General features: G+C 54.3%; 5 protein-coding genes across 5 annotated transcripts in view; 2 read left to right on the top strand and 3 right to left on the bottom strand.

Moving 5' to 3' along the window:
- GUITHDRAFT_106217 (hypothetical protein) overlaps positions 1-2,083 on the bottom strand; it is a gene marked incomplete at both ends in the record, with an annotated part of 2,745 nt that extends 662 nt beyond the window's left edge. Inside the window, 5 exons of the mRNA XM_005835064.1 lie at positions 55-786; positions 833-1,030; positions 1,078-1,209; positions 1,413-1,484; positions 1,538-2,083. Coding sequence (XP_005835121.1) covers positions 55-786; positions 833-1,030; positions 1,078-1,209; positions 1,413-1,484; positions 1,538-2,083 — 1,680 coding nt within the window. The remainder of the gene's footprint in view (positions 1-54; positions 787-832; positions 1,031-1,077; positions 1,210-1,412; positions 1,485-1,537) is intronic.
- Positions 2,084-2,587: 504 nt separating this feature from the next.
- Positions 2,588-5,791, bottom strand: GUITHDRAFT_106216 (hypothetical protein; the record flags this gene model as incomplete). The annotated part of the gene is made up of 18 exons (XM_005835063.1): positions 2,588-2,663; positions 2,719-2,768; positions 2,820-3,020; positions 3,068-3,190; positions 3,295-3,381; positions 3,429-3,448; positions 3,497-3,593; positions 3,642-3,899; positions 3,953-4,060; positions 4,107-4,488; positions 4,568-4,656; positions 4,708-4,772; positions 4,827-4,908; positions 4,954-5,214; positions 5,264-5,302; positions 5,360-5,449; positions 5,507-5,558; positions 5,613-5,791. 18 exons carry the CDS (start codon positions 5,789-5,791, stop codon positions 2,588-2,590), a joined length of 2,259 nt encoding a protein of 752 aa, XP_005835120.1.
- A 1,236-nt stretch (positions 5,792-7,027) lies between these two features.
- GUITHDRAFT_58746 (hypothetical protein) lies at positions 7,028-9,206 on the top strand (the record flags this gene model as incomplete). Its single annotated transcript, XM_005835062.1, has 5 exons — positions 7,028-7,203; positions 7,259-7,363; positions 7,765-8,506; positions 8,557-9,099; positions 9,159-9,206. Coding segments are annotated over 5 exons (1,614 nt in total), but the record flags the coding sequence as incomplete, so codon positions are not given.
- Positions 9,207-9,949: 743 nt separating this feature from the next.
- GUITHDRAFT_137072 (hypothetical protein) lies at positions 9,950-10,536 on the bottom strand (the record flags this gene model as incomplete). Its single annotated transcript, XM_005835061.1, has 2 exons — positions 9,950-10,201; positions 10,279-10,536. 2 exons carry the CDS (start codon positions 10,534-10,536, stop codon positions 9,950-9,952), a joined length of 510 nt encoding a protein of 169 aa, XP_005835118.1.
- A 628-nt stretch (positions 10,537-11,164) lies between these two features.
- On the top strand, positions 11,165-12,580 carry GUITHDRAFT_106213 (hypothetical protein; the record flags this gene model as incomplete). Its single annotated transcript, XM_005835060.1, has 3 exons — positions 11,165-12,223; positions 12,275-12,387; positions 12,439-12,580. The coding sequence occupies 3 exons, from the start codon at positions 11,165-11,167 to the stop codon at positions 12,578-12,580; spliced, it is 1,314 nt and encodes a 437-aa protein (XP_005835117.1).
- Between the last annotated feature and the right edge of the window lie 285 nt (positions 12,581-12,865).

The following is a 12,865-nucleotide window of genomic DNA, read 5'->3' as shown; positions in this document are numbered from 1 at the left end:
CCCCCCTCCCTCCTCCTCCTCCTCCTCCTCCTCCTCCTTCCTCCTCTTCCTCACCGCAAGCTCATCCTGCGCCGCCACCTTCCATCGCAGAACCTCCTGCTCAAGGCTTTCGATCTTAGCGTCGACGTCTTCCGACCTCTTCGTCTCCATCTCCTTCTGCCGCTCAGCGATCATCCTCGACACCAGATCCTTCAGCTCTTGATTTCTCAGCTCCAGCTTGACGCACTTCTCCTGCAGTCCCCTCTCCTGCTCCGCCTCTGCCTGCCGCAGGTACACTCCCTTCTCCTCCTGCACCCTCACGCTCGGCATCTCCCTCCCCCTCCCCCCCAATGGCGATGCCTCCCCAATGGCGCTCGGCTGGACGGCATTCCTGCCCCCCTCGAACTTTCCCAGCAGCTGGCCAACTCGGCCAGTCGTCCTCGGCGCCTCCTTCGACTCTCTTGAGCTCAGGGGCGACTCACCGTCCAGCAGGGACTGCTGGGACTGGTTGGAGACTCTAGAGTATCCTGACCTTCTGTTTTCCTGGCTGTCCCCCGTGCTTCTCCTCTCCTGCTGGAAGTTGTCGATGTTGACCTTCCTTGGCTGGCTCCTGGTGATGTCAAAACTTTCCTTCCATGCATTCATGAACTCGTTGCGATCTTCTCTCCTCTCCTCCTCCTCCTGCCTGCCTCCCACCTGCCTGCTCCCGTCCCCCTGCTCCCTCCTCAAGGTCTCAGCCCTCCGCTCCCTCGCGTTCTCAGTGCTTGCAGCATCGTTGGAAGAGTTGACATCTCCTTCCTCCGCCTCCTGCAACTCACATCAGTGAATCCCAAAAACAAAGGCTACGTTCCACCTTGAGGGTGCTCAGTCGCCCGTTCTCAACATGTTCGATGATGTTCTTGAAAGCGTTGCGGGTTTGTGTAACTCTTTGAGCTCTCCCCTCCTCCTCCTCCTCCTCCTCCTCCTCCTCCTCCTCCTCCTCCTCTTCCTTGTCCCCAATGTCTGAACGACTGTCTGCTTCAGAGATTTTCGTGGAGGTGCTGGCCCAGACCTTGGAGGGAGAGTCAGGAGAGGAGGGTTCGAGGTAGAGAGGGTGACCTTCTCCGCCAGCACGGACTGGATCAAAGTCTGAAACTCCTGCACGTTCAGCGTTTTTTCAACTTTGCTTGCATTCTCGTGGAAGACAGCATGCTTGTGAAAGGCTTCTATGGCTTCGTGCAGCGTGAGGATCTGAAGTACTGCGTGAGAGATGGGAGAAGGGAGCAGGGAGCAAAGAGCAGGGAGCAGGGAGCAGGGAGCAGGGAGCTGGAAGGGCGGAGGCAAAACAAGTCTGCAAGAGCGTGCAAACGATAGAGAGGAGAAACTAGGAAGACGCAGCGAGAGGGGGGAGGAACAGGACAGGACAGTCATTCACAAGCAGAGCTGCCCTTCACCTGGGGTAGCAACTCCTTCTTCCTGAGGACAGCCAGGTACTGATTCAAGACGATGAACTCATCGTAGTCATCCTAGAGATCAACACAAGAGTTTACAGGTGCAAGTCGAGGAATTTCCAACTTACATCCTCCACCTCCTCGTCCTCTCGCATCGAGGCCTCGCTCCAGCTTCCGCTCTGCATCTCTCTCCCTTCGCTCCCCTGCGACTCGCTCCTCTCCGACACCAGCTCTCCATCCTCGCTCAGGCTGTACCCGTTCTCGTCGTCGTACTCCTCGTCGCCTCTGCTTCGGCTCTCGCTCGATTGCTCATCCTCCTCGTACCTTTCAGCGTCAATCTCGTCCTGGCTTCCTTGGCTGTCCTCCAAGCTGTCATATGACTGCCCGTCCTGGCTCTGATAGCGCTGAGACCCTTCACTCTGCTCGTCCCACTCGTCCTCGTCGTTGAGATCATCTACGTACTCGTCCTTCCTCCCACCTCTTCCTCTGTTTCGCGATCCGCTTGCTGCGCTCTCAACATCGATCTCAGAATCATCGGTGAAGCCGTCTTCGTCAGTACTCAACAGCCTGTAAGGGCTCTTGGTGGTGCCGTTCTTCTCTCCTCCTCCTCCTCCTCCTCCTCCTCCTCCTCCTGCCCTCCCTCCCTCCTCCGCCTTCCTCCGAGGCAAGAGCATGGCCGATAAGGTGACCAGCTTTCAAAGAAGGAAAAAAAATCCCGGGCGGGCCCGGGACAACACGGAGGGACTACACTGCCGGCCGGGCGGCAGCCAGCCTTCAGACGGTGACTTGAAGCCTGTCCGATATAGGACCCAAAGAACACGGTTCAACCGATGTACTTCTCACGGTACTAGGCTGCCACCAACTCATCCTCCGAAACGTCAACGGGATCGGAGTCCCGCCGGGCCCACTGCGGCCCTGCCGTGATCGCGGGCGCTCAGCGGCTAGTCCACGCCGGGTTATCGCCCGGCCGCATACCGTCTATGATAGCACGTGTGACAGACCTCTTCGGAGGCTCGGGACAACTGTAGTATTGCAGCGGCCGGGGGTCTCTTGCATTGAAAGGCCTTATCGTAGTACTACAGAGAGTCTCTAGGCCCGGGTCAGTCACTGAGTCCCAGCCCGATTGACTTGTGACTTGTCATTTTTATCATCATATCCCTTCACATTTATCCGGCCTATCAGGGGTTGACCACCGCACGCCCCTGGTATCGAAATGTCAGAACTACTGGATCTTTCAAAGACATGAGCTCCATACTGGAATGAGGAATTTTCCACTCTCAAAGTCGAGTTGTTCGGTAAGGGGATCGACCTGAATGCCGCGTCCTTTATTGCTTTGAAGGTAGAGTTGGTCACTGCCATCTGTTCAAGGCGTTAAGTTGAGATCGCATGACTGACGACTGGCAACTGAACCTGAGCAGCGTCCAGCATCTGGCACCCAAGGTTGAAGTTCTGTACGCTAGAGTGCTTCATCGACACCTTGGCGTTCCCCCCAGTGACGATCCCTGTCTTGCCAAACGCAAGGGAGCAGCCGGTCATGGAGAGCCTCGCTTGCTGACCCTCTACTCCTCCTCCCTCGACCGCAACACACCGAGTGCACCCTTCCGCCGCCTCCTGCCGTCACCTCTCACACTCTGGCACCGCTGGTTTCACGGCATTACCTGCTTGTAGCCCCCGAGGAAGCAGACGTGCGCGTTGACCGTGACGTTGCTTCTGACCTTGAGCACGTCTCGCTTCTTGGCCATGAGCTCACAGTTGAGGAACGTCCACTCGATCCTCCCAACCTGACAGGCAGCGTCATGGCATATGAAGCAATGCGACAACAAGTGACTTGGCTGGTGATGGTGAACAAAGGATCCAACTGCCCAAAGGCAGGCGGCTTCTTCACCAGCAGCATTGAGACTGAGCGCATCTGCCCTCCTCGCGTCCAGTCAGCTTCTGGTGCCACCAGGATAGGGACGATGAGCGTTGCGCCCTGGGACTTGTTACATCACATAGCCCAGCAGGAAATCAAACACTGACCTTCTTTGCGAACAGCATGACTGGGAATTTGAGATGCAGCCTGCCGCTGTATTCATGGTACCCTTCACCCAAGAAGATCCTCTTGCTTGTATTTTGAGTTTCAGCGTTGTTCACTGCGTCTACCAGGGACTGGGCTCCTCCTTTTGTGATAAGAATGTCGCCGGGCTGCAGAACAAGCTCAGAAAGTCAAAGAAGAGATGTCGTCAACAGCACCTTGGGCTTCTCGAATGAAAAACCTGGTAGAATCGTTTCTTGCTTTTCCCTGTTCTGAGCCGGAGACACTCTCGATGGTTTGGATTCGTCTCGTTCAGCAGGAGTTTGTGCCGACGTTTGCATATTGGTAGACCAATCTTCCTCCGAGTCTCCCTGGGGTGAAATTCGAGGCCTGCATAAGGGAAGAATCTCGTCGGCAAAACAGCTCAGAGGATCGAGGCCTTGCTCGGCAGGATCCCGAATAGTGAAGGTGATTTCCTACAGAACCATCAGGGAACACATCCGTTTGGTTTGTGACAAGCGGCCTTCACCTCTGTGTGTCCTTTGAACAATCTTTCCATCGGCGGCAAAAGTCGGTAAACGGTCTTGTTGAAAGGTTTGATGTGAAGAAAATCTCCATATTCGTTGCAGGGACCCATCTACGAATCTACTCTTCAGTTGAAAGCACTGCCTCCCAAGGCGTACCTGCTCCTCAAATGTTGGGACTGCACTGCTTTCTTCACTGTCCGCATATAATCTGGAAGGCTCTTTCTCTCGAGCCTCCTCGACTTTTCTTCTCTCTTCCTCTGCTCGTTTGAGCTGCTCAATGTCTATTTGAGCCAGAGGCTTGTCAGGGGTATAACTCTGCAGCCTCTGGAGGAAGGAATCGACAGCGCCAAACGATTTTTCGGCCGATGGTGTTGCGGTCGTTACATTTGACTTCTCTACTTCATGCGTTTGAAGCTGAGTAGAAGCTGAACGACTCAAAGTCTGCTTGCTGCTTTCTACGTACATCTGGAAGTCAGCCACGTCTTCAAGAGCTAAGGTTGCGCACTCTTTCGTGGAGAAGTCCTTTTTAGGACCATAGCTGCTTGCTTGATCACTTGCCTTATATCTCGCCTGGTCATTGTTGGTCACTCTGGCTCACAACAAGAATATGGCGAGACCTCTTCTTCTTAATTTTGCTTTCCAAATTGGAGATTTCTGATTTCAGGCCTTCAATTATACTGTCCTTCTTCAATGGAAGGCTTTTTGTCTTCTTGCAAAGTGATTAGAAGAATTTTGCGAGCTACCAGTCTGAAAACACCGTCTTAGCAATACCCCTTGGTTCGTCCTTTCCCACTTTCTTCTTGCCGGACTTCTTCGATTTCACTGAAGGGAAATCGTCACCACAACATTGTAAATTCAAACGATGAAATCTCGCACCCTCCAACTTATCGTCGTTCAGTTCGAGCCATCTCTCAAGCTCCTCCTTTCCCTTCTTCAGCTCTTCAGGAGAGCGATAATCCTAACAATCTGCATTCAATCTCGACGCAGTTCCATGCAAATAAACCTCAAAGTAGATATTTCCGTCGGCATCGACAACTGGCTTCAACTTGCTATGAAATCCTTCGTCTTTCATTTCGGCCCCCGGCACCACGTCAGACGCGTAGATTAGCTTTGGCAGTTTTGAAGAAATCTTCCGTCCGTGCTCATCTAATATCACAAGGTCCTCGCCGGCATCCTTCTCCTCCCGTGACGATTTCTTTGCAACAGTCGGGGACTTTGAAGGCGAGGCTGCGGTTTCAGAAGGCGAGGCTGCGGTTTTGGCACTCTACATCATCAGTCAGCAGGAGAGACAGCTGGGTTCACAAGATACTGACCTCAATCCGTTGGCGCTTTCTTTCTGCCCTCCGTTTGGCCTGAAAGGTTCGACAGGACGTGAGCCTGCCGTGCGTGTATGTCAAAGAACCCTCTACCTGCTTCAGCGCCCGCTCTGTGCTCCACTTGCTCCTTTTCGAGCTCTGATCCTTCCTCGATGCCTGCCTCTGGTTCCTCCCCTCGGCTTTCTGGGATCAACATTCCAGCTCAGAACTTTGGCAAGCTGCAATCAAAGACACAAGCACCTCCAGTCTCCTCCCTCTCGCGATTCTTTCTCGTCGCTTTTCTTCGCGCAAACTGGAGTAGGATTACTAAAACACGTACACGCACTCATAGCGACGACGATGCTACCTCAACTTGGACTTTTTGAAACCAGAAACTCCGCTCTTGCCTCCTCGTATCACAAGATGCTCAGCAAGGGCTCGACGACACGTGGAATGTTGAATCGATGCGCGATCATCCCACAAGCACTGAGCGTGGAGCAACGCACATAGAAGGATCAGGAGAGCAAAGCCTGGCTTGCGATTCATGCGTATTGCCGAGATGATCTGACCAGATTTAGCCATGATAATGGTCGTTCAACCTTCACCACTTGCTGTACTTCAACCAAAACTTCGTCTGTTAGGACCCATTGGTTGTTTCTTTCCTATCAAAACTTCCCGACCCGTATATCCACAGAATCTTCACTTCCTTTCGAACGCCCAGGCTCATGCTCTCCAAGTTCCCGATCAGACTTCACGGCTCACATATATTATCATTGCTAGGATCCTGACAGCCAAGCTGTGTTGCTGCCCTCCTTCCGATGAACTTCTCATTCCCCGCCCTCTCTGCCATGTCGTGGGTCTGTTGTTTCATGAAATAGTGTCTCCTCTACTCTCCTCTACTCTCCTCATCCTCCATGCCTCGATCCCGCCCCCACAACCCCCCCACCATATAGAGGCGGCATGGACGCATTGTGACGGTTATGGTACTCGGATCCCACGTAACCGTCATTTGTCCCAGCCCGCCTCATTTTGTTAGAAACAACTCTCTCAAGATTAACTTCGTATTAGATTTTCGTACCAAGACTTATTGCTGCAGGTACAAATTTCATTACATGCTGCAGCATTCCATACAATTATTATCGTATCTTTGCGAATAAACTGGATACAAAATAAAATACACTCTGTACTGAATGCGCCCATGCTTCAAACTGCAGTACTGCATTCATATACATTTTAAAACTCCCATTCATGCTGTAGCTGCTCCGAGTCACTTCGCTTGGCTGGACCCCCTTCTTACGCCGCATCCCACCCCGTACCGGGGTTAAAAGGGACCCCCCACCCCACCCCCCTTGGGGCCCACTGATTATTATAGCTTTTCATGGTAACATCGGACGAAAAGTAGTGAAGTTTGACTAGCCTGCAGTTGCAAGCTACCCCCCTCAAGGTCGAGCATTTCTCGAATGGAATACTAAGAGAAAAGAGCAATCCCTAATCTTTGCGGTGATTGCTGCTGGTCAGGGCAGGCTTCCCAGCGGCCATGGACGCCGATATGGGAGATGCGAGGGAGGATGCGAAGCGAGAGGGTGGAGATCAGGTGAAGCCTTGGAGCCATGCAGCAGAGATGTACCTCCTGCTCCATCCTCTTCCCTCCTCTTTCGTGCTCACTGATCCTTGCCTGTCACGACGTGCATTATACGAAAGGCCAAAGCCTACCATGACCTGGTAGGAATGTTGCATTTATGACGATTTTCACAGGCTGCAATGGAAACCTTCGAACTCAAGCAAGACAGGAAGTGCACCAACGTGCTTTGCCTGCTGTTCTTCATTTGCTTCTGGTTCGGGATGTTGGTTGTAGGCATCGTAGGGTTTGTCAAAGGAAATCCAAACAGATTGCGGTATGGGTACGACTTTCTAGGACGAACTTGTGGGTACGGAGATGTGAAAGGCTTGAAATACCTGTAATCTCATCATCTTCCTTGTCCCTTACGATGTTTTGCTGATCGTCCTTTGCAGCTACTATCCCTTCCCTTACAACTCAACAAGCAGCTCCACGGACCTGACGTGGGCGGTATGTCTCAAGGACTGCGGGCTCACCAACGCCTCCATGCTCTCTATCATGTAGAGCAAGCGCTCTCACAGAGGCCCCAGACTGACTCGATCATGTGCAGGTGTATGTACAGCTATGAGCTGCCGGCGACATCTTCACGGCAGAAGATTGTCTGTGGAGGGGAGGCAGATGGGAGGACAAACCTCGAGCAGCCGGGATTTTTGCAAGCGCCCATGGATTGTTTGAGGTACCGGCCGACCTGCAAATGCTCCTCTGGATCGCCTTCCTATCTGTGCTGTACGGGAAAATCCAAAGGAGAGGTAGGGGGGCAGGATAATGTAGAGCTAATCCCTGAATCAGAGAAGGGGACGGTGGCAGGGGTCACGATGGGGTACAAGTACGGCTTCTGCTACATCCCATACCCCTCAACGTCCATCAAAGGCTTCAATCGCTGCCTCCCTTTCATCTCCAGCAAGATTCAGGGGGTCGGCGCCAATGCGACCACAGACAGCAGCTCGTTTTCCTCCGTCATGAGCTCCTTCGAAGGCCCGCAGCAATCCTTCGCCTACCTGACCGACCAGATTCAGGAGAAGTGGGGTGTCATCGTTGCCTCAGCTGGCATCGCTCTTGGCGTGTCCCTGCTGTATGCTCTGATGCTTCGCCTTGCAGCGAAGCCGATCACCTTTGCTGTCCTCATCTTCACGTGGTTCCTTCTTGGAGGTGCGACGGCCATCTTGTCAATCAAGGCAGGTTTCATCGACTCCTCTCAGCTGCCCGGGTCGTCCTACTCCAGCAGCTACTTGCCCGCTGGCTTTACCTTCCAGCAAGCGCAGCAGAATCAGAACCTGGTCATTGCGGCAGCTGTGATCTGTGGAGTTATTTTCTTGATCTACACGCTCTTGTTCATCTTCTTGTTCAAGCGCGTCTTGATCGCCATCGAGGTCATCGAGCTCGCCTCCGAGTGTATCATGACGATCCCCTCCGTGTTCGTCTTCTGCATCTTCCAGTGGTTGGTGATGATCTCCCTCTTTGTCTGGTGGATCTTCGTCATGCTCTACCTAGTGGCCGCTGGCAGCTGGGACGCCAACGCTCATCAATACGTCTGGGACACGGCTTTACAGCGGGTGATGATCTACCACTTCTTCGGGCTCCTGTGGGGCAGGTCCTTCATCCTCGCCATCGGCAACTTGGTCGTGGCCGGAGCCAGCGCTGAGGTGATTGAGACTTTCCCTGTTCTCTTGAAGTGACAACTGTGATGCTGCAGTGGTTCCTGGTGGATGACAAGCTCAACCTGGTGCTCCCTGTCCTGAGCTCCTTCCGTCGGACTCTGAGATACCACTCGGGCACAGCAGCCTTGGGCAGCTTCATCATCGCAGTCGTCCAGATGATCAGGTGGATTTTCAGATACTACATGTACCAGCTGAAGAAGATGAACCCTGACTCCAAGATCGTCAAGGTGCTCGCCTTTATCGGCGAGTGCTGCCTTGCCTGCCTCGAGCGCTTCCTCAACTTCATCAACAAGAACGCGTACATCCAGACCGCCATCACTGGGGCTGGTTTCTGGACAGCAGCAGTCGCAGCCTTCAATCTTCTCGTCAGGAATTGTCTGCGCATCGGAACCCTCAACATCGTAGCAACGATCTACATCTACATCGGCAAGCTCTTCATCGCCCTTGTCACCGGCATCATCTGTGCCCTTATCATGGTGGGAGGGGACTACGGCAACGTTACCGACGCCCCCGTCTTTCCCATGACAATCATCCTCCTCATCGCCTTCGGCATTGCCAGCATCTTCCTCGACGTGTGGGTGAGTTAGTAGTCGTCTGCGTGTGCGCTTGCGGAGTGACGCTCTTGCCTGCTCAACAGGAGATCTGCATAGACACCATCTTCCAGTGCTACTGCATGGACGAGGAGCAAGGGACCAACAAGACTCCCGGCAAGCTCAAGCAGTTCGTCGCCAAGAATCCTCCCGCCGATGAGGAGGCCGAAGGGGTCAAGGGGCTCTACTCCGTGAAGGCAGAAAAAGGGGCGTCAAGCCTGTAAGGAATATTTACATGGACAAGGGAATATTGAGAATGGCTATATCCTCCTCGCCGCACCCTCCCTGCCGCCCCCCCACCGAACTCCCCTTTCTCCGTTCTCCTGCTGCTCCTTCCGTTGCTGCACCAGCTGCTCCTGCTCCCTCTCTACTGCATCTCCTTCAAGAACTCGAGCGCTTCCTCCGCATTCATCCCCTCCTTCGACTGCATGTTCAGTCAGCGACGACCGTGTTGTCTACCCCTCACCTCATCCCCCCGGAAATCCTTCAAATCCTCGAGGAAATGCTCGAAGTTGTACCCGTAGCTACTCCTTTCCTCCGGCAAGAACAAAATCTGCAGGTCGGAAAGATCACTAGCGTGCGAGGGTAATGAGGAGGAGGATACTTGGTAGCAAGCCTCTAGGTCAAGCTTCTCCTTTCCTGTATTATCATCAGCCAACAACAGCAGGAAAAAACTCACTCATGGGCTCAAGGAGGATGAGGAAAAAGAGGATGTACTTGCCTGTACTGGAGAACCCTTCTTTTATCATCATCACGCGCTCTGCGGTCAGCAGGGGAGTCTCTTCCTGGTACCATCGCTAGGACAAGAACTTCAAGATCGAAGATGGAGGACGTGGGTCTAGCTGACCTTGATGACGTCGTTCTGGTAGCTCCTGACTTCATCACGGTCTACCCAGGGCAGTGCGCTGATCTTGCGCAGCAGGAACATGCTGGCCTTCCTCGTCGACGAGCCTGTCTCCAGCGTCTTGATCTCAACCTCCACCGGCAGCTCAGGTACACGAAGGAACTGGGCGATGAGCTCTGCAGGTCTGAAAGAGATCACCGAAAATACTCCGCCAACCCTGAGCAGCCGCAGGATCTCCATATACCCCTGCCCGATGAACGTCAGTCCCTCTCTCCATGCTCCTCTCGAGAGGAAGAGGAGGCAGCAGACAGCTGTGAGCATACATCGGTCACGCCGTCCGCGCAGAGGAGAGCATCTAGAGTCCCCTTATCGAGGATAAGGTCGAAGGATTCATCCTCTTCCAGGGACTCTTTCGCCTTGGTGATATCGCAGGTAACCCAGCTCATCTCCGGCGCTTCCTCCTCGTACTTTCTCTTCATGTCCTCGATGATCCCCTCGTCTATGTCGACATTCGTGATCCTCCGGTGGCCGAGGTCGTAGAGAATCTTGCTCAGTTTGCTGGAACCACAACCAACAATCATGATACTCTTGCGAGCTCGATCTAGATTATCTCCTCCTCCTCCTCCTCCTCCTCCTCCTCCTCCTCCTCCTCCTCCTCCTCCTCCTCCTCCTCCCTCCTCGTTTTCAAGGAGCCCAGACTCCTGCATCGCCCTCACCGCATCCTCCGCCTCTAGGATCCACTCGAACCCTTCCTCCTCCATTCTTCGCACCCCTGACAGTACCCTACCCCACCCGGATCCAGCTGAATCGCCCGTGGAATTCCCATCGGAAAGTCTTGTAAAAGATTAAAAAAATGGGATGAGACCGCTGAGACGATCAGTACCCTGGAATTGAGAGGAGAGGAGGAGAGGAGAGGAGGAGAGGAGGAGGAGGAGAGGAGGAGAGGAGAGGAGGAGAGGAGAGGAGGAGAGGAGAGGAGGAGGAGAGGAGGAAGATAGAGAAGATGAGAGTTGAAAGGGAAGGAGAAGGCTTCATCGGTGAAATGAGAGGGGGGTGGGAGGAGCAGATGTAACTGTGAAGAGTTGACCAGTCGAACTCGAGATGGGTCAAGAGAGCAAGGGATGCTGCTGGGAGATGATCGCGTCACTGATCCTCCTCCATGCTCCGTCCATAACTTGACAGGAGAGCAGCGACTCTAACGCCGTAACGATGTATCACTGCGAGAGCAGCAGCCTCTTGCTCGTACTCTCCCTCCTCCTGGCCTGTCTGGAGATCTGCGGGTCGCCATCGCACAGGCCCGAATCGAGGAGGCAGAAAGAATTTCAGCTGTCCGATCTGATCCCCGAGTTAAGAACTTATCCTGAGCTGATGCCTTGTGAAGAGGAGGAGCAGACGAGGAGCAGACGACCAAGGCACATCCCAGACGAGATCAGGTTGGGCTCCAAACGCGGAGACAAGGAGAAAGAGGAGGAGGAGGAGGAGGAGGAGGAGGAGGATGTTCCTTGGAGTCAATTGCTCAAGGACTCGAGACGTGCACAACTCCTGAGCTCCTCCTTCATAGAGATGCAGGCAGGTCTACAGCAAGGCAACGAGACGGAGGATGAAGAGGCTTCGGAGCTTGCTGCTGTCGAGGCGCAGCAGGGGGATGGAGACAGGTCAAGGGTGAAGAGCAAGTTTCTGTCACACAGAGCAGAGCAGATCGTCTTGCGATCTGTGGCGAATCACAAAGAATCTCCGAGGGCGTTCATCAGCGCCCTGTCTTCGCTCGCTCCCGGGCTGTTGGAGGCCATGGACAAGAACCTGGACGTGACGTTGGAGGGAGGGACGTTCTTTTCCTTCCTGCAGAGCATCGTCATAGACGGGAAGATCAACATCAGGGGACAAAACTCCTCCTCCAAGGTGTACACCACCTGGACTCTGACGGAGGGCAGCGCAGGCAAGCTGCAGGGCTGCAGCCTGGTGTGGACGGCTAGCAACGACCTGGACGAAGTGCAGACGGTCCTGATGAGAGGGTCCAGCTGGCAGTTCGAGGGATGCAGGCTCTTCTGCGGGGGGGATTGCGCGCTCAGAGTTGAGAACGGCGAGCTTGCCAGTTCGAACCCCGTTCCTGACTGTGTCGTGCTGGACAGCATCAAGACCATGCTGTCTCACAAGCCATCGGTGGTGTCCCTCGTAGACTGCGAGATCGGAGGGCTCGACGACGACAACATGAACGTCAAGGAGAAGAACACACTGCACGCGTTCGCCTACTCCGGGATCAACCTGAGGGTAGGGGGGCAGGAGGAGGCACTTAGAGGGTGGCTGATGGAAGACTGGCAGGACGACAGCGAGTGCGTGATGCAGAGAAGCAGGATACGGGGGATGGAGGGGTTCGCTGTCAGGCTGGAGGACTTCAGCGGTCTGCACATGGCGAACTGCGAGATTACCAAGAGGTGAAGAAGGAAGAAACTGTGAGCTTGCGCTTGACGAGTCACTTCCCGCAGCCCCGTCGGCATCCTGGCTCGGGACTCTTGCAAGCTCCTGCTAGACGGCTGCACTCTGCAGAACATGAGCTTCGGAGGAGCGCTCGTCTGCTCCTCCTCTGCAGAGGCACTTTGCTCTACACTGCCGCTGTTCTCCTCCTGATTCCGTGGGGCCCCAGGTCGTAGTCCGTTGCACGGACTTCAAGTTCACTTCCTGCGGCATCAGCATGAGGGAGCGATGCAAAGTGGAAGTCATCTCCTCCTCCTTCATCCTCTGCTCCTTGTGCGCTCTCCTTCAGGTGCTTCCCTGCCTCTCCCTCCCTCCCTCCCTCCCTCCCGCCCTTCCATCCATATCTCTCCCTCTCCCTCTCCCTCTCCCTCTCCCTCTCCCTCTCCCTCTCCCTCTCCCTCTCCCTCTCCCTCTCCCTCTCCCTCTCCCTCTCCCTCT

The sequence above is a fragment of the Guillardia theta genome (assembly GCF_000315625.1).
Source record: "Guillardia theta CCMP2712 unplaced genomic scaffold GUITHscaffold_23, whole genome shotgun sequence".
Lineage (NCBI taxonomy): Eukaryota > Cryptophyceae > Pyrenomonadales > Geminigeraceae > Guillardia > Guillardia theta.
This window is presented reverse-complemented; position numbering and strand designations above follow the sequence as displayed.